The sequence below is a fragment of the Hypomesus transpacificus genome, chromosome 3 (assembly GCF_021917145.1).
Source record: "Hypomesus transpacificus isolate Combined female chromosome 3, fHypTra1, whole genome shotgun sequence".
NCBI classification, from domain to species: Eukaryota; Metazoa; Chordata; class Actinopteri; order Osmeriformes; family Osmeridae; genus Hypomesus; species Hypomesus transpacificus.
The window spans coordinates 12,825,898-12,844,968 of record NC_061062.1 but is presented as its reverse complement, the minus strand read 5'-3'; the positions used below and the strand labels follow the sequence as shown (position 1 = coordinate 12,844,968).

At 44.8% G+C, this 19,071-nt stretch overlaps 1 protein-coding gene across 1 annotated transcript; it reads right to left on the bottom strand.

Annotated features, from left to right (window-relative positions):
* Positions 1-281: 281 nt before the first annotated feature.
* LOC124466422 (doublecortin domain-containing protein 2C-like) lies at positions 282-18,540 on the bottom strand. The gene is made up of 12 exons (XM_047018258.1): positions 17,991-18,540; positions 17,759-17,807; positions 17,573-17,649; positions 17,188-17,319; positions 15,175-15,333; positions 14,948-14,996; positions 10,971-11,112; positions 9,102-9,202; positions 8,675-8,818; positions 8,151-8,252; positions 1,730-1,778; positions 282-420 (listed from the first exon to the last, which is right to left on the bottom strand). Exons 1-12 carry the CDS (start codon positions 18,278-18,280, stop codon positions 386-388), a joined length of 1,329 nt encoding a protein of 442 aa, XP_046874214.1. The 5' UTR covers positions 18,281-18,540; the 3' UTR covers positions 282-385.
* Between the last annotated feature and the right edge of the window lie 531 nt (positions 18,541-19,071).

Genomic DNA, 19,071 nt, shown 5'->3' with positions numbered 1-19,071 from the left:
TTCCTCTCCACGGGCAGATAAGTCTCTCTCCAGAGCAGTTACACTGGCCACTAAGCCTGCTGATTAGGCGCAAGCCCCCAAAATAATTCATCAGAAAACTACAAAAAATAATTTATCAAAAGTGCTTCTCGAGAAAGCCGCACAGGACCTTTGCTTCTTAATAATTAAACTCCGCAATTAGGCATCTTACCATGCGCTCAGTGTGAGACTCCATGTAATATTCATAACCATACATAATTATGCAATATATTCTTGAAATAAGAGGCCATATATCCACGGCTGGGCTGTCAAAAGGCAAGACATTTTTATTTGGTTTATAACACTGTTTCATCTTCTAGATGAGCCGCCGCTGGTGACTGAGGGGGGCGCGAGGTCCTGGCGTCTGTCAGATGCTCCAGCCCTGCCCCGGCTCCAAGAAATCTGACGGCAGGGACAGAGAGAGTGATTCAAGAAGAACAAAACACACAAACCGACAGACGTAGATGGACAAAACAGGTTGAAGACATGAAGAGAAAAGGGAGAGTGGAAGATAGCGAGAAAGAAATTGAAAAATAAAGAGGGAGACAAAGACAAAAAGGGGAGGGGAAAGAGAGAGAACGAGGAGTGCAGAAAGAGACATAGCATGGTGCTCCATTCGGTGCCACAGGGGCCAAAAATATCAAAGAACATCATCCCAACACAACAAAGGCATACCTTAGTGGTAACATAGATTGACCACACTGTCTGTCAACATGACACGCAATGGGGAAAAAAAGTAAAAGGGGGAGATTAGATTAAAATAGTAGCAGAGATGGGCGCTGTCTTGAGATGTATTGTATGATAAATTATACATCACGTCCCGGCATGTAAAAAAAAAAGTCTACAAAGCCCCTGATGGGGCCTGAAGAAAATAAGCAACAGCAGCGTGTGGAGTGGACACGCCGGACAAGGTTGGCTTTCATCTAGTGATGTGGTTCAAAGCGTGGCTAGGAACAGAGCAAACTGGCAATCAAAGCTAATGTGTAACTGGGCAGTGGCGCTCTCAGCTCTTCATAAGGGCCCCTTGTCAGAACGGCAGAGAAGATCACACGCGGGCAAGACGCCTCTCCTCGCACTTTCTCTCTCTCTTCTCTCGCTTACTCTCCCACCCACCCACCCTCTCTCTCTCTCTCTCTCTCTTGCTGTCTCACTCTCTCTCGCTCTCCCTCTCTCCGCACATCACAATGGTTCATTCTCCACACGAGCGTCTTTGGAACTTATTATTTTTCCGTGTTAAAAACGCAGTGCTGGAGTGTGGAGCAGCCTTTTGAAGGTTTTTTATGCCATGGATGTGATGAATGAGAAGTAAAACCGTACGTTTTCACTCCAACTTTGCTATAGTTCACAAAGGTTTTCTTTTCTCCTTCAAGTTCCCCATCCCCAGGGGGTACCTACTGTATCAGAGTGTGAACTAGCGCCCGAGCGGAATGAATGAGTTCGAATAAAACGCATCCTGAAATGTATTGTCTGCTCAAACATGCATGGAACATGCAATTACCAATCTGTCACGGATATCAGGAGGCCTTTTGTGCCGCGGGTTCACTACCATTTAATATCTTCTCTCAACCTTTCATCACACTTCCAAATGGACTGCATGGGGAACTTGCACACTGTACCCTGGCCGTGGAGCAGCCAACAATGTACAATGTTTCAGTTCATCACAAGTTCATCACAAGTTCATCAGACTCAAAGTGACTCACCGCTCACTCACCTGACTGAAAATCATGCAGTTGTGGTTCCGGCTCATTTTTTACTTCTCTCTGGAAGAATCATAAGGGGATAGTGTTACATTAGAATTGCAAGGAAGAAAGTACATTTACAGACTATTTTTTCTGCCTAGTAAAATCCTAAATGTTTTGGGCTTACTGTGTACCACACAACAACGACCTTTCATGGATATGACGTTTTCACACCGGCATTATAGAGAAGTGATTAACATAGATAAGAGTTAAAGTCAAATAGCCGTAAAGGTCGTCATTCAGGCCCTACTCCCACAGTTTCTAGAGTGATTTACAACACATTAATTTGGTGCAGGGAATAATTTATCCGTGACACACACCCAGCCACACGGCAGCACGCATGTAGAATGCGCACGCAGGGGACAATATACCGTGAATGCACACATCTCATATCACCAATCAATCAAGATGCTTTACAACTTCTGTCAGCAGCTCTAACAGACATCATAAATTACAAAGCCATTGTTCATGTTGCCAATAACTTTTGAAGGAGAATCTCAGCAAACTGAGAGAGCACAACAACATTGTCTCTGCAGCCCGTTCCGCGGGAGGCGCGACACGACACCACCAGCACAGGAAGCCATACCTAATCAAAACCTGCCTGCAAACACTTTGAAGGTAGATTTACATTTGCGAATAGGTTTCCTATTTCCCTCAACTGGAAAATTCCCATCAAGGATAAGGATTGGCATGGACAGGGACATGCTGATGGAAAGCAGGCAGTGGTGGGCTCCGTTAGACTTGGTGATCCCTTTGCATTTCCTTCACAATTTCTAAATCCTCCCCTCGACTGCATTCCTGAGGCCCTTCAGTCGGGCTGGGGCTGGAGTGGCGCCCACAGATCTGTGCTGGTTGTGACAGTGAATACGAGCCCTTATTCAGACCCACTCAAACCCAGTGAGAAAGATGTAAACAAGCGGTGGTGTGCATAAGGAGAACAGGGACACAGGGGTGGAGTGGAGCCACACCGATATCCTGAAGCGCTGATTGATAACTGGGACCCCCTAATGTGAGCATTTCTATTCAGGCGGGGGAGCAGAACTTTACGGGGCCATATTTCCATCCACTGACAATCTACACGACAGACCCCAGGTCCATTCAGTATATAAAGAGAGTTTGTGTGCGTGCATGTCTCCATTTTGTGTGTAATGGAAATAAGACAGTGTTAACTGTTGCTTGTGAGATTGCCCAGTGTGTTGACAGTATGGGGGTTACAGGGGAGAGAACAGAGGAGGAGAGGAGAGTGGAGGAGAGGTGGGTAGAGGAGAGTGGAGGGGAGGGGAGAGTGGAGGGGAGAGGTGGCTGCCTGCTGTTAGAGCAGGATGCAGTGATTTTCCTGGTGTCACACCGTGACAGGTCTCAGAGCCAGGACAGTAATAACCACCTGGAGAGCCAGCTCCTTCTCTATTTAGTCACCTATGGAATTCTCCCTGGGACAATAGAACATCCTGGAAACGCTGAGCGGTAGCAGCCTGAAGCCTATGTTTTCAAGCCAATCAGAGCCAAATTGCCTGAACTAAGTGCAAGGCACATCCACTCCCAGAGGAAAAATGTCATGCTTCCATTACTGGTACAAGTATTGTAGGACTCCTTGTTATCATTCAACAGTATGTTTCTCAGATTAGGAGATGGGCGTACAGTGTGCTTTGGAAAGTCATTGTTCAATTTTATACACTTCAATTGCTAACATTTTTGAATTCATTTAAATCTATAATGAGTCACATGTAATTGTTGGCCTGTCCGAGGCGGCAGCATGACAGGGGAGTGGTGGGGGTTAGTACAGAGTGGAGAGTAATCCTTGGGCTTGGTAGGAGACACCTTGATGTGCAGGTGCCTTTAATACTGGACAAAGTCCTGTGCGAGGGAGGAGTGGAGGCCCTGGACCAGATGTTCTCCATCAGCCTGAGAAGCTGTCCCAGATGTGGAGGCCGTGGATCCGGTGACATGTGAGCGAGAGCTACTAATGCCAAGTGTATTAGTGGTCTCTTTATGTCTACATTAGGCTCAACGGTGTTGCAAGGAGCGCGGGGAGTCGACGCAAGGCCGGGCTTTGCTGTTGCTACTGCTACTACTACTACTACTACACTACTACTGTTCTTACTACTATTACTAGCAATACTACTACGACGACTATCTTTACTGTACTGGTACTTCTACTACTGCTAATGTGATACTGCTATTTTTACTATTAATACTATTTTTACTACTACTACTACACTGCTACTATCACCACTACTACTTTATTACCACTATTCCTATTATACTATTACCAGCCTACTCTTACTACTACTACGATGACTACTACTACTACTACTACTACTACTACTACTACTACTACTACTACTACTACTAGTACTACTACTACTACTACTACTACCACTACTACCAATACTACTACTACTACTACTACTACTACTACTAGTACTACTACCACTACTCCTACTACTAGCACTACTACTACTACTACTACTACTACTACTACCACTACTACCAATACTACTACTACTCCTACTACTACTACTACTACTACTACTACCAATACTACTACTACTACTACTACTACTACCACTACTACCAATACTACTACTACTACTACTACTACCACTACTACCAATACTACTACTACTCCTACTACTACCACTACTACCAATACTACTACTACTCCTACTACTACTACTACTACTACTACTACCAATACTACTACTACTACTACTACTACTACTACCACTACTACCAATACCAATACTACTACTACTACTACCACTACTACCAATACTACTACTACTCCTACTACTACCACTACTACCAATACTACTACTACTCCTACTACTCCTACTACTACTACTACTACTACCAATACTACTACTACTACTACTCCTACTACTACTACTACTACCACTACTAGCACTACTACAACTAGCACTACTAGGCCTAAATGCTTTGATGAACTTACCCTTGAAGAACTTGGACATCCGTGACCGTATCCCGTACTGCTTTGAAGAAGCCTCCTCCTCTCTAGTTTCCTTGCAACATAAATCAGAGTGTCCTATCATCATCTAGTCATATTCAATGCATATGTGGCCTGATTCAGTAAATCTGTCAGCTTTCTCCTCAGAGTGATAGATCATATTCCTAATCCCACTCCGCACATGCACTATATGTCACCCTAGACCCTCCCTTCCTTACATTCAGAGATATGGTAGAGGTACAACAACAGAGAGAGCGAGAGAGAGCGAGCGAGAGACAGAGAGACAGAGAGAGGTAGGGAAAGAGGTAGAGTTGGGAAACACATTATAGATAGCTAGGTTCCCTGCAGTCTTCTTCTTTGTGCTTCAGTGTGTACCCTAGACAGGACACAGGGATAAACAGACAGTGTTTTTCCTGCTGGTTCAATGTCCCTTCTGAGGACTAGAAGAACATCTCAGTCTGATTAATGGCAGTACACTGGCTAATGAACAGTAATTGAATGGTATAATGCAGTAGGTCCTAAAAGCCCAGAGGACCAGTCTTCTGTTGCAAAAGGCTGGTGACATTGTCTGGGGTTGATTATAGTTGACCTTGCGTGAGAGAGAGGGGGCCCTTTGAAACAACCAACCAGAGCTGGGGGAAATAGAAGCCACAAAACTGTCAGAGACAAATGAAAAGAAATTGCATTGGTAAAGAATAGGGGAGGTCGATGGCCAGATCAATAACTATCTGATTTCTTATCACAAAATTCTTAAGGAGAGGAAGACGATTGATCAGACATCCCTAGTTGTATTGGCACTTCTAACAATATTAATTAAGAAAAAATGCTTAGCTGACTGGTTGATAAATCAGTCTATATCGTAAAATCAAAACAAACAATAGTAGTAAACAGAAATCAAACCAACTCAAACAATCAAGCAGAGCTGGTTCATGCAGGGGGACGCGAGACATAGCGCCTCACTAGCAGCGCCTCACTGGCAGCGCGTCATCACGCAGTAGGGGCACACCTTCTTAGCAGGGCGGGCTATTTAATCAGGATATCGCTGCACTCTGCTTTGCTAGTGCGACACAGGTTGCTTTCTGTTTAATCTGCTGCCTCTGCCTCCCCGGCCTCCACCCTTGGTTATGTGTTTCCTGTCGTAGAGGGAATGCGTCGCTGCTCTCTGCTCGGAGGTCGAGACGGTGTCTCCGTTGGGTGCGGCAGGGAGCCGATGCAAGCAGAACCATAATGCCAAATCAATTGTAACAATGATGTGTTGTACCGTGTGAATAAAGTATCAAGTAAATACTACTGAGTCTTCCTGCCTGAACCCTAACTCTGAGCGTATCCGACCACAGCTAGCCTGTTAATATTCCCACATGAACACATTCCAACTTGTAAACAAGAGAAAGGCTAACGATGTACACTAACTGGTTAGCAGAGTGCACAGCTAAACACAGTGACTTCCAGCTCTAGATGGACTATTAAAGAACTACTGCCTCATCTCACGAGATCAATCCAGAAACACTACAAATGCCAATCAACGCCTTACGAGGAGACGTCTGGCTCTTAAGATGTCCCCAGCCTCCATGCAGGGTCTGCCTGCTGGGCTAGGCAGACAGACACGGCCAGCCCCAGACAGCCATGCCAGCCAGCTCTGCTCATTCCTCATAACTCTTTACTTTGTGTGGCCAGGTCAATATCACACTACCTCACCACTGTAACTATTCACTATCCCAACCCCACAACCATGAATCATCTAAACAGAGGCAGGACGCTTGGCTGGGAATGCAATCATGTAATTGAATTTGGTCATCAATACACTGTATAAACGGCAGCAGTAGCATGAGAGGTGCATTTCACAAGGCCTGCCAAAGTGGGAGGCAATCTATTCAAACCCAGTTCAAACTATGAGTCATAGAGGTACATATATCTCTTATTATCATTCCCAGCAGTGTACATGATGAGGTGGCAGGAGAGACGCAGGAACAGTTTGCTTCTCTCCATACAGGACTGGGGGGGGCGGGGGGGCTGAGTAATGGTTGTATGTTGGTTGGCCAAATAATTTGCTCAAAGTCCCCACCTGCCATCATTTCCACTCTCAGTAAATCTTCCATAAATAGCTCTAATAAAGGTAGACACATAAAAGTGCAGCTACAATACCTTAATTATCCCTCGGTGACATTTTGAAAAATTGCAAGTCACTCCTTTTTAATCACATCAGACTATCCAATCGTCAGCCTATGGAGGCGCAACTTTGTAATGTTGAATACCACTTGATACACTGTTTTCTCTGATAAGGCGTTTGCTCCAAACATTTGTGAAAACTCATTACATCAAACTATTTAAGTCATAACATATGTAAGCAGTAAAAAATAAACATACAATTAATAGAAGCAATCTATAATAGATTGTACAAATTACTTTAACTTTAAACTTTTTATAAACTTTAATGTAATCGGTTTCCAAAACAGTTGAGTATTCAGAGCTTAGGGAGTTTACAGTGTGTTTGCTGTCGTGGAGTATGTCTGGGCTCTATTGAATATGGGATGGGATATGAAGTAAATTAAATACCACAATCATAATATCCTACTGAATTCAGTAGCTGTCTCCCATCAAAAGAGGTTTGGAGCGGTGGTGATGATGACTGCTCAAATGAGCTGAGTCGGAATCAGAAAACATTAGTACTGCTTACCTAATGGTCATTCCAACAATCTATACACACTCTGATTCAGCAATATCCATGTAGGCTTCAAAGCGATAAGTAATGAATTAGACTATTGATGAGGACTTTAACCGGGTCATAAGTATCCCCCCTGAAGTCAATAATTATTCAAATAAGAATATCTTTATTGCAAAAGTGCATGCCTTTGCAGAAATCATTGCAACACCGAAATATCTCCCTGTGGTGCAGTTTCATTTGCTTGGACCTGGTTTCATTACAAAGAAATGTTCAGTTTTATTCATTGCTTAAATCAGACTCAATATCTTCTTATTTTCAAAGCTGAATGAAACGGCGAGTAATAGTAATATGACCAAACTACTCTGTGTGTTCTATCACCATTATGGGGCTCGTTTTACGTCCTCTTGAGGATTATTAGAGCAGAATAAGCGTATTTAAATGAGTGTAATTTCTGGAAAGCCCCCATCCATGCAAAAACATCTGTACACACAGCGGTGCTCCATTCGTTACCAGGCACATAACAACAGAATAAGGCACAGATATGAAAGCAGAGTAACTGGTGATGGTCGCTGCTTGACATGAATCAGACAGTCTTCTCTGCTGGTCTGCACGCTCATGCTGTAGCTGAGCCACAAGCATCCTGCTGCAGATAAGCCTGCTGCCTGCTTTGTGTGTGTGTGAGTGTGTGTGCATGGGTGTGTGCATGGGTGTGTGCGTGCGTGATGGGAGCAACTGTGTGTGTGTGTGTGTGACGATGCTGTACCTGGGTCTCTGCCAGAAGAGGAGACCTGAGTCCTCCGTGTCTGGAGCTGGTGAGCCCAGTGCCCCTCCCTGATTCCTGGCCCTCCCCTGCTCCTGACGACTCCTGCCAGACACACAGGCAGACACACAGACAGACACACAGGCAGACACACAGGCAGACACACAGGCAGACACACAGACAGACACACAGGCAGACACACAGGCAGACACACAGGCAGACACACAGGCAGACACACAGGCAGACACACAGACAGACACACAGGTAGACACACAGACAGACACACAGACAGACACACAGGCAGACACACAGACAGACACACAGGCAGACACACAGGCAGACACACAGACAGTCGTATACAAAATGAAACAGACAAGAAAAGGTCACTATGCCTGTACTGTTTAGCATGTAGCTGATGGTCCAGAACCCTTCTTTTTAATCAGGTTTTCCTTGAAATGAGAGAGCTTGTAATTATTGAAGTGCCCCAAAACAATAGGTCTACTCATCCCCCCTATGCCAGTGCTTACCATCCTGGAGCTGGCAGACAGAGGCCTGTTGGTGCTGGGGGTGTTGCAGTCCTGGAGGAAGGTCTTGTAAGGGCTCTGGGCTCCACTGCCTGGTCTGGATGACCTGCGAGTGTATTGCTCCTCATCCACTACCTTGGCCTCAACCTGGAGTGGGGCAAGACAGGAAGGGTGTGTGTGTGTGTGGGGGTTAGGGGGGAAACACACAAGATGGGGTGGTTCTCATACTGGGAGCTTGTTATTGTGTTTAACAGCCATTGAAATTCTACATGTGTACATCTTGTTCGCACAGTGACCTTCTGACTACAGTCTCTAAAGACTATTGAATGTAGCATTTAGTCCAGGACTAGACTGAACGGGAAACCTTGACCTAATTGTTTCCTGGCCATATGCTCAGGCTCACTGGGCGAGCGCGAGGCTGCGCTTTTACCTGATCAATTGGCAAGTCCACCTTCACCTGGTGATCCTCCTGCACCTCGCAGGCTCCCGCCGTCTCCCTCCGCTTGTGCTTCGCTCGGAACACGCTGCCCTCTGAGAAAAGGGATTAATCACAATTACCCCTACTGCTGGCAGTCCCCCTGCCACTTTCCACACACACACACACTCACACACACACACACTGTCCCTTTCGCTTCCTCGACTTCAGAGGTGATCAATGATCCTGTCAAGCAATTTATTTATTTAGAGAGAAGCACACACAGAGCGAAAGGTTACTGAGGGTCGAGGCCTCTCTCCCACCAATGTGGTCCACCTGCCTGTACAGACCCTCTGCTGTCCCCGGGTCCCTGACACTGGCTGGTCCCTCTCACCACACCTGGGGAATATGGATCTCACACTCTGCACACTGCAGTCAACCAAATCACATTGCTCGGCGGTCGCTGGATTCAAGAAGGGGGACGTGAATAATGAACCAAGGTATTGTGACTCTGGGAGATCTATTATTAAAACAGAATTACTGGACCCATCCCGAAGTCCCATCTAAGTACTATTGATAATCAGTGATTAAACAAAAAGGTTGTCTCTAGAATATCAAGCAGTGGGCCCCGGGGGCCCAGGTGAATCACGGACAGTGGGCAGGCGTGATGTGTTCTGTTTCACGGAGATGAGATTTGGATGCGATCCGAGCGCCTATCAGGTTCAGAATCAAGACAAGTGATGAAAGTGATCCACAGGCAAAGCCTGTGCTCCTGCTTGCCAACAACAGCGCTCCGAGAGCCACCGTCCCCCTGCGCCACACACTGATGGAGTTAAGAAGAAGGCTATGGATTTTCCCCGCGTTTTTCTTAAACCATTAGTAATGAGTTTATGAGGGGAGCTCATGCCACCGGGGATGATCAAGTGTCCAAAAAGGGTCTGGAAACGTGGGGAGGAGAAGGGGCCTGCAGACAGACAGTCACCCTGCTCATGCCGGGCCCCAGCGTGAGCGGCGGAAACTCTACTCCATCACCAGGAAGGAGTGCTGGCTCGGCTGGAACGTGTGAAGCGATGGCAGAGCTGCGGGAGCTTGGCCGCTCCTCCTATGATGTCATGGTGTCTCTGAACGGCGGTGCGTACTCACAGGCGCCGGGCACACACACATTACACGCGTGCACCAACACACGCACACACACACACACACGGCTACGGTGTAACATGTATTGAACAGCTGGCTGGTGGAGGCATCGGTGCAATTACTGTGTATTGTATCCACTATATATCACATTCATACCGCATAATTGCCACAACGCTAAATACCATCAATCTTAGAGACTGTTTTTGTCAGCTTTATGATCTCCAGTCTATATTATTGTGATGAATAACTTATGATCGTTTTGATTCCCCCCCATCAGGAGTAAATTGGAGCATTTTGTTTTCCTGGCACAGTTAACGAGCCTTTCTGGATACATATTCAACAAAATGGCCCGATTGAATTCATCTATGATTTAGAGGGCTTGATGGAGGTTTGAACTCTTGTTCAGTTTGAAATTTACGGCAAAGAGTTGCATTCTCTCAAAGGTGCAAAATGTGTTTCTCTGATGTAGTCGGACATTGGAGAGCAGGTGATTTCAGAGAAAGCTCTTCGGTGTACCTGTACCTCCTATTGCTAGCACTCCACTCAAATACTGACATGCACAGGCACACAAACAGAATAGAATGCACACACACACACATACACTCTAAGTGCTAAACAAAATACAAAAAAGATGGAGAAAAAAACAACAGGTCCAATTCATATCACAAAGAGAGTGAGAAAGGAGGAGGTGGTGGAAAATCACACATGTAACATTGGGAAGCATTTTTATATAGTAGCTCTGCTTACCCCCCGTGGTGAGGAGAAGTGGTATTCTGGACACCTGCTTCTGTTGTTTAGCTCTTTCAGGCTTGGCATAGAAGTAAGAGTCCTTCTGCTGCCTTGCTTGCTGGCCTCTGGCTGTGTCCTCCACAAACCCTGGGTGAGCAAACTACAGAAAAACAAAGGCTCTGTGAATCGAGACGCTTTGCTTGGATTTCAATGCGATACATCAGCCTCGGTTTTTGTTGTTTTAAAGAGACAAAACACTGTGGTGGGGTCTTACACCTAATGTGCTTTTAGTACACAACTTGTTCTTGCCTTCTTTCATTCTCTCAAGCCTTCTTTTTCCCTTATTACATTTTCCACTGACCTCAATTTTTCATGAGCTGATATGCTTTGTAGTCTTCCCCCCCACCCACCTACCTCTCCCGCCCCTACTTCCAATGTATTGAACTCATCTGGTTCCAATGCATCCTGTGCACAACCTATCAATCACCAGGGAACACAGCAAACTAATCATTTATTGATGAAATGGGGCAGCCATGAATTTCTAACTGCATTCGTCTTATTTATCAAGCCAGATCAAACAATGAAAATCCAAACAAGCTTAAAGGGAAAGGAGAGTCGCAGGGAATAACTTATTCCTCAGCAGATGGTTATTGATGGAAAAAAGGCTGGATGGCAAGAAAACAGGGGGGGAGGGAGAGAGAGAGAAGGGTGGAGAGAGTGAGAGACAGAGAGAGAGAGAGACATAGAGAGAGAAAGAGAGAGAGAAGAAAAGAGAGAAAGAGAGAAAAGGAGAGAGAGGCAGAAAGCAGCGTGAAGATGACTTCAGAGTGATGTTCAGACAGCAGGGTACACATCTGAATTAATGCTTCCCACAAAAGGCAATTTTCTCCTTGCAGACTGTTCATCCCCTCAGTGGGTAGCCAGGTGAGCTATGTTTCCCCTTAGAGGGAGAGGAGACAGAAGGGGGTAGAGGCCGAGAAAAAGAGACAGGGGGAGAGAGGGAGAGATGGCCAGAGAGCCATCATTTCAACGGCAGTGCTCTGTACTGTGGCTGCTCCAGTAGATCCCAGGGCAGGCTCCAGGGTCTGTGTAGTGATCTCAGGCTTCCACCAGAACCCACTGCAGGCAATGGTGTTAGCAAGCACACTAACACAGAGTCTAGGGACTAGCAGAGCGAGTTTCTTCTCTTGTTTGCATTCTTTAATGCAACGGCAGAGTGTGTTGATATTCTTTTGAATTTTATACAGCCGTTGGTGAGGGAGAAAAATAAAACAACACAAAGAAGTTTTTGCCTGGGATATTCTGTTAGGGAAAGTTGAAATAGAGTTCACTGAGTGGTGTCCATGCCACTAGATCAAAGACAAAAGTGCTTCTGACTGTGGGAGTGTCATGCTGTTAATCCAATTTCAACCCTCTAATTTGGTTTTGAGTGATGTGCACAGCACCATCCTTGTTTATGTATATCTCAAAGTCCACAATCACAAACAAAATCCATCCTACCTATCAACAAACAAACACCATATTACATATGGAGCCTCATAGCAAAAAGTAAATACTGCAGTTCTCACTTAAATCAACAGCGTGCCCCTCCAGAGAGGGGAGAGAGGGGGTGGAGGAGGGGGAGAGGTATGGGGGAGGGGGCAGTGCTGTGGAGCAGTGGGAGTACAGTAACAGTACCAGCACCACTGAGAGAATACCGCCATGGAAAAAGCTGAAGTCATTTGCTCCTTGTTCCGCATTACATATCTGCCGTGTCCTGTGGGGACGACGGCTATGTCTATCAGGAACTGGCGAGGGGGAGAAAGAGAGAGACAGAAACAGAGACAGAGAGAGGGACAGAAACAGAGAGAGAGAAACAGAGAGAGAAACAGAGAGATCGAGAGTTTAGAAAGAGACAGAGAAAGAGAGACGGGGAGAGACTCGGGGGGAGACGGGCAGCAGCGTGTAATCTCTGGCCCTCTCAAGTGGCAGCGTGGAGGAGTCATCGGGAGGACACTGCCTGTGATATGATAGCATGGGTGAAGTGGGGGGGAGGGTGTCCAGAGAGCCAGCCACCCACCGCTAACCCCAGCACAGCGGTATCACTGAGCCCCTCCCTGGGTCTGGTCCTCCATGGGCAGACTTGGAGGCAGCGGCCAGGGCGTAGCCTTCCTCTGGGGCTGGGTATCGCCTCTTCCACCCTGGATGAGGTCAGAGGGGAGCAGAGGTGTTGTGACGGGAAGAGTTTGGGTTGATGTCAGGATGGGGGGCGGGAGGGGGGGGGGGAGGGCGGGCATCATGGGTGATGTCAGACTGAGGGTTGTCTGTGGAGATGCCCTATGCCCAGGCGACTGTGTGAGCCAGGCGCCAGTGTCTCCAAACAGCAGCGCCAAACACAGGAAATGAATCAGAGCACCGGTTTCCTCTGGTCACTATAGAGTCACTATAGCCACACCATCCATATCCAGTATGAGATCAACAGATCTATAGATAGCAGCACCCCTCACATCCTCCAAGGAAGAAGGCATACAGGAAACATTGATCACAAGTTACACACCTCCGTTGGCCCACTATGGAAAAAAAAACAAGCCATACAGTCTCATCACCACAAACAGCACCTCCATTTGCGAGGCTGTAAAAAGAGCATGTAGCATGGAGGCAACAGTACAGTACCTCTACCCTCCGCAGGGCTTTGTGTGCTGCGGAGTGTGGTGTCTGATCTGATCTGCAGCAGCTGTCCCAGTCCCAGGCCGGGGCCAGACGGACACCTCTCGTTCCCAGCAAGGTTGCTGAGCAAGGTTACGTTTTACACAGCCTCCACGGACACGTTAGCAGGCTTTTACAGGCCTTTCACATCAGACCGCTGTTGTTTTGTGAGGTCAAATCGAAATTAATGATGGACGTGACCCTTATAAATGTACACGTGTAATCAGTAAGCCAAACTGATGACATATCCAGCTACACTGAGCAATTTCCCTCCCGTGTATCTTTCTGTGAAAGATCCTCATTAACTGGTCAAATCATGTTTATGAATTCATGAGTGATCAGGGAAGAGGAGTGCTGGAGAAGAGCTGTTCCAGACAGTGAATGAGTAATAGTGGATCAAATAGCTCAGACAAGTGACGGCCATTGTGCTGTCTCTGTCTCCTCCTTCTGGCCAAAGATAAAATGTCGCCACTAGTCCGTATGTCTAACTATTCCTTTTGATGACGGCATACATTATGCTTCCCCATTGGTCCCTACACAGTCCAAAATGTGACTAATTAAAGGAATTAGATCTTTTGGGGTGATAACAGTTGACATTGTGTATGTGCAGTACAGATAAAGTAGTCTGCTTTTTAATCTTCTTACGCTGAAGACATTTCAATCACAAGGTGTACTTCAGTTTATTTTTTCTCTCCATCTGATCATTGACATATGTCATGGTGTCTGTCATTTTTCATGGTTAGAACAATCAGACACCAAATAGATAGGCTAGGTTATCTCACACCAGTCTTATCTCGGTCTAAGCATGCTGAGTGGGCATGTTCTTTTCTTACGCCTCTTGTTTGTACCTGTTCATCTCTGACTCTCTCACCGTCTCACCTAATCACAAAACAAATTGTCCTGGTTCTGGTACAATGCACGGCCCCTTGGTGAATATGTTGAGTCTATGAGGCTGGCTGTGCTTGATCAAGTGGGCCAGGCTGGTACTATGGGGATTACCCCTCATAGTGGAAGGCTATGGTAACTCAATGCCTCCCACAGACAGTGATGGATGATAGGACGGTCTCATAACCAATCACACGAGGCAAGACTCACGCCTCCGCTGGAAATGTTAATTGAAATGCTGTGTGCGAAGGCATGCTTTTCAACTGTATTCTGCTGAGGTGTTAAAGCAATATTCAGATTGAACAAATATGTAGGAATTTAGGAGAACAAAAGCAATAACTTAGCAATCACTGAGCTGTTTCCAGCAACTGCATGGATATCTTGTCTAGGTTAGGTGTTACATGATTCTGCAGCAGGGCACTCACCACGTTCCTGGAGTACCGGCCTTTCCTGACGGCTGGGAGGCTGTTGTTGCTGACTCAGAAGAATACAAAGCAAAGCAAGAGCGAGAGGGTCTTCAACTAATTCAATACAAGTGGACAAGCATTAGGCATGATGGATTCATACCAAAATATTCATCCAATTCTGATTTTTAATGGTGACAGATTAGGGGTTGTATGATTAACAGATGAGGGAAGGATGTTTGTCTCACCCATGACCCAGCAGGTTGAAGTCCCTGATGATGCCTTTGCTGGGGACCCAGTGGTAGTATGGTATCGACCTAAACTTCTCTGCTCCCACAGCTACATAATACTGGTTGTTTTCCAGCTGCATAGGACCCTGCAGAGGAGTTCCATCTACAGCACACAGCCTGAAGAGAACGTCAAATGTTATATTGTAAACAAAAATATCTACGCCACAATACAATAAAAGGCTACCTCATCCTAAATATACAGTGCCCTCCAAAAGTATTGGAACAGTGAGGCCAATTCCTTTATTTTTGCTGTAGACTGAAAACATTTGGGCTTGACATCAAACGATGAATGTGAAACCAGAGATCAACGTTTCAGCTTTCATTTCCAGGTATTTACATCAGGATCTGATGCACAAATTAGAAAATATCACCTTTTTGTTCGAACCCACCCATTTGTCACGTGAGCAAAAGTATTGGAACATGTGACTGACAGGTGTGTTTTGTTGCCCAGGTGTGTCCTATTACATACATTATTCAATCAATAAATACCACTGAATGTCTACACTCAGGTTCAGATTGGGTAAGATAGGTTTTGTCTATGCAGACTGTATTCAGAGGTGTAAACAACATGAAAACCAGAGCGCTGTCTTTGGGTGAAAAACAAGCAATTGTGAGTCTTAGAGAAGATGGAAAATCAATCAGAGCCATTGCAGAAACATTGGCCATAGCCAGTACAACCATTTGGAATGTCCTGAAGAAGAAGAAAACTACTGGTGTACTAAGTAACAGACGTCGAACAGGTAGACCAAGGAAAACATCAGCAGTTGATGACAGAAACATTGTGAGAGCTGTAAAGAAAGACCCTAAAACAACTGTTAGTGAGATCAGCAACAACCTCCAGATGGCAGGAGTGAAGGTATCACTATCTACTGTTCGCAGAAGACTTCATGAACAAAAGTACAAGGGCTACACCAGAAGATGCAAACCACTCATTAGCAAGAAGAATAGGAAGGCCAGGCTGGAATTTGCCAAAAAGTACAGAGATGAACCTCAAAAATTCTGGGACAAAGTTTTATGGACTGATGAGACAAAGATTAACTTTTACCAAAGTGATGGAAAGGTTAAAGTTTGGAGAAAGAAAGGAACTGCTCATGATCCCAAACACACAAGCTCATCTGTGAAACACGGTGGAGGTAATGTCATGGCTTGGGCTTGCATGGCTTCTTCTGGGACGGGCTCATTAATCTTCATTGAGGATGTAACACATGATGGCAGCAGCAAAATGAACTCGGAAGTCTACAGAAACATTTTGTCTGCCAATTTAAGGAAAGATGCAACCAAACTGATTGGCAGAGCCTTCATCATGCAGCAAGATAACGACCCAAAACACACTGCCAAAACAACAAAGGAGTTCATCAGGGGCAAGAAATGGAAGGTATTAGACTGGCCAAGTCAATCTCCAGACTTAAACCCTATAGAGCATGCATTTTACCTGCTTAAGAGGAGACTGAAGGGAGGAACCCCACAAAACAAACAACAACTGAAAGAGGCTGCAGTGAAAGCCTGGGAAAGCATCAAAAAGGAAGAATGCAAAAGTTTGGTGACGTCAATGGGTCACAGACTTGCTGCAGTTATTGAAAGCAAAGGATTTGCAACTAAATATTAAGTCTTATTCACTTAAATATGTTTTAAGTATATCTGTTCCAATACTTTTGATCACATGACAAATGGGTGGATTCAAACAAAATGTGATATTTTCTTAGTTGTGCATCAGATCCTGATGTAAATACCTGGAAATAAAAGCTGAAACGTTGATCTCTGGTCTCACGTTCATTTTTTGATGTCAAGCCCAAATGTTTTCAGTCTACAGCAAAAATAAAGGAATTCGCCTCACTGTTCCAATACTTTTGGAGGGCACTGTAGTTTCAAACTGAAGCAAGGCCATGGGGAGAAAAACTGTATTGGAGCCTTTGTATTTTGTCTCTTTGTAGCAATCATGCAACATAATGGCCAGTCAAACTGCTCCCCTACCTGTGCACTGCCCCTGTACGGAGATGTACTTTCTCAGTCACCATGGCCAAAACACTCTCCCAGTTTGTGAGAGTATACTTTGGGATGAGTATCCGAGCTGGAGGACCCATGTAATCTCCATTGGTAAAAACACTAAAAAATATACAACACATGACACTTATTATAGTATAATAACATGATGTCTGCCAATTATTCATTTCTCGTATTAGGGCTAAAACGTATGCTTAACTTAAAGCCTAATTTATTTTAATGTAACATTTTACACTGAAAGCTGTAACAAATAGGATACATAATTATCAATATTCTACTATTCCATGAAGTACAGTACTCTAACCTAACAATTACAATACAAGTACAGTATGGGGTGATTTAAATCAATACTCACTTGATTGTGCATGACTCATTAATAATTTTTCGACAACGAGCTGGAACAACTATCCTGCTGTGAACCACAGGCCGGATCTGTGCATGGAAGGACAGGGTAAAGATGGTGCATTTTCAGCACAACACAAGATGATTAGCTATGTCTATGATAAAGCAGACAACAAAATAGTAAGTCTGGCCTTGATACCTGTTCATTCTTCTTTTTCTGTGGTTTCTTGGTTGTTATGTGAAAATAACTGGAATGCAAAAGACATCTGTTGACTGACAATACATCTCAAGGTTTAGCCTAACTATTATGTAGCCTTCAATACACAGTAACCCTACTGTACAGTCATTCTTCCCATTCTGACTAATAATTATGCAAATAAATTCAAGAAATGTCATCATCGCAAATTGCTTCTCAATTACAAGGTACCTACTCCAGCTTTTTGAAACGCTCTCCCCCAGCTGCAACGTATCTTTCCCCATGTTGCAAACTGTCCAGGTCAAATATTTTGTGACCGTCTCTCGGAGTGTAAACGTTCCTCACAGCTCCAAAAGAAGCCTCAACTCCGCGTGTGACAGAGCTTAAAAAACTGCCAAAAGTTGACACATGTCGCTGGTTGACGACAAACTTTCGTCCTGGAAAGAAAGTATCCCCATTCCTGTACACGACAATCGTTTTAGTTGGAGGCTGAGAAAGTACAGCTCTACCTGATGTGCCAGACATGACAGCAAACTAAAACGATGCCAACGTTCACGAACTCTGGTCAAATTACTTGCTAGCCTTGGATTAGTTTGTAATGATACAAAAGATCTGCTAACAAACGGGCCGATGTCCAGATAAGCGCAGAGCATTTAATCGGGAATCCGTTAGTCAAGTTGTTGTAATTTGCGTCTCTCGTTTTAAGAGTAATTTGTTGTTCATGGGTTTAAAAATCTAGTTAGCCGCGACTGGCTGATTGCCCAGTCTCACAATTGTTGTTTGATGTGTTGCCATGGAAACCAAGTGGAGGAGAAAGCACTCGGGTTGCTAAATTGATAGAGCAGGGAAATGCCATGACTGCTGTAATTGGATGCCCTTTCTGATATTGATAACATTTCGGATTACTTTCCTGGATTAAATATGAATCCCTACAAAAAAACACTTCTAATTTCATTTTTTCATAAAATATTTTATCATAGGATTGTTGTTATACAGCAAGTTCCAAATAGTCTTATGTGACCTGAAAACCTTTTCTCAGGTTAATAAGTAGCCTATACTCATTTTGTGACGTAGCAGCCTGTGTTTTTTGATCACGGACTGTCAGGCAGTGATCTTTTTTTCAGAGCTAATCAAATTGTTTACCAGGATACCAAGGTAACTAGAGATTTCACCATTGCAAAGGCAGCTAATTGGTTTCTGCCAGACAAGTCCTTGTCAATGGAATGCATAATTGATAACTGTATTACTTATTTACTGCTTGAGAGCCTTATGCCGTGCTTTATTCCACAAATCATTAATATTGAAGATTCTCTGAA

Coding starts and splice junctions, on each gene's coding strand:
- LOC124466422 (XM_047018258.1), bottom strand. CDS start 18,280: ATGTCTGGCACATCAGGTAGAGCTGTACTTTCTCAGCCTCCAACTAAA. Junction 17,320..17,572: donor AATGAGTCATGCACAATCAA/GTGAGTATTGAT, acceptor TATATTTTTTAG/TGTTTTTACCAATGGAGATT. Junction 14,997..15,174: donor TTCAACCTGCTGGGTCATGG/GTGAGACAAACA, acceptor CTTCTGAGTCAG/CAACAACAGCCTCCCAGCCG.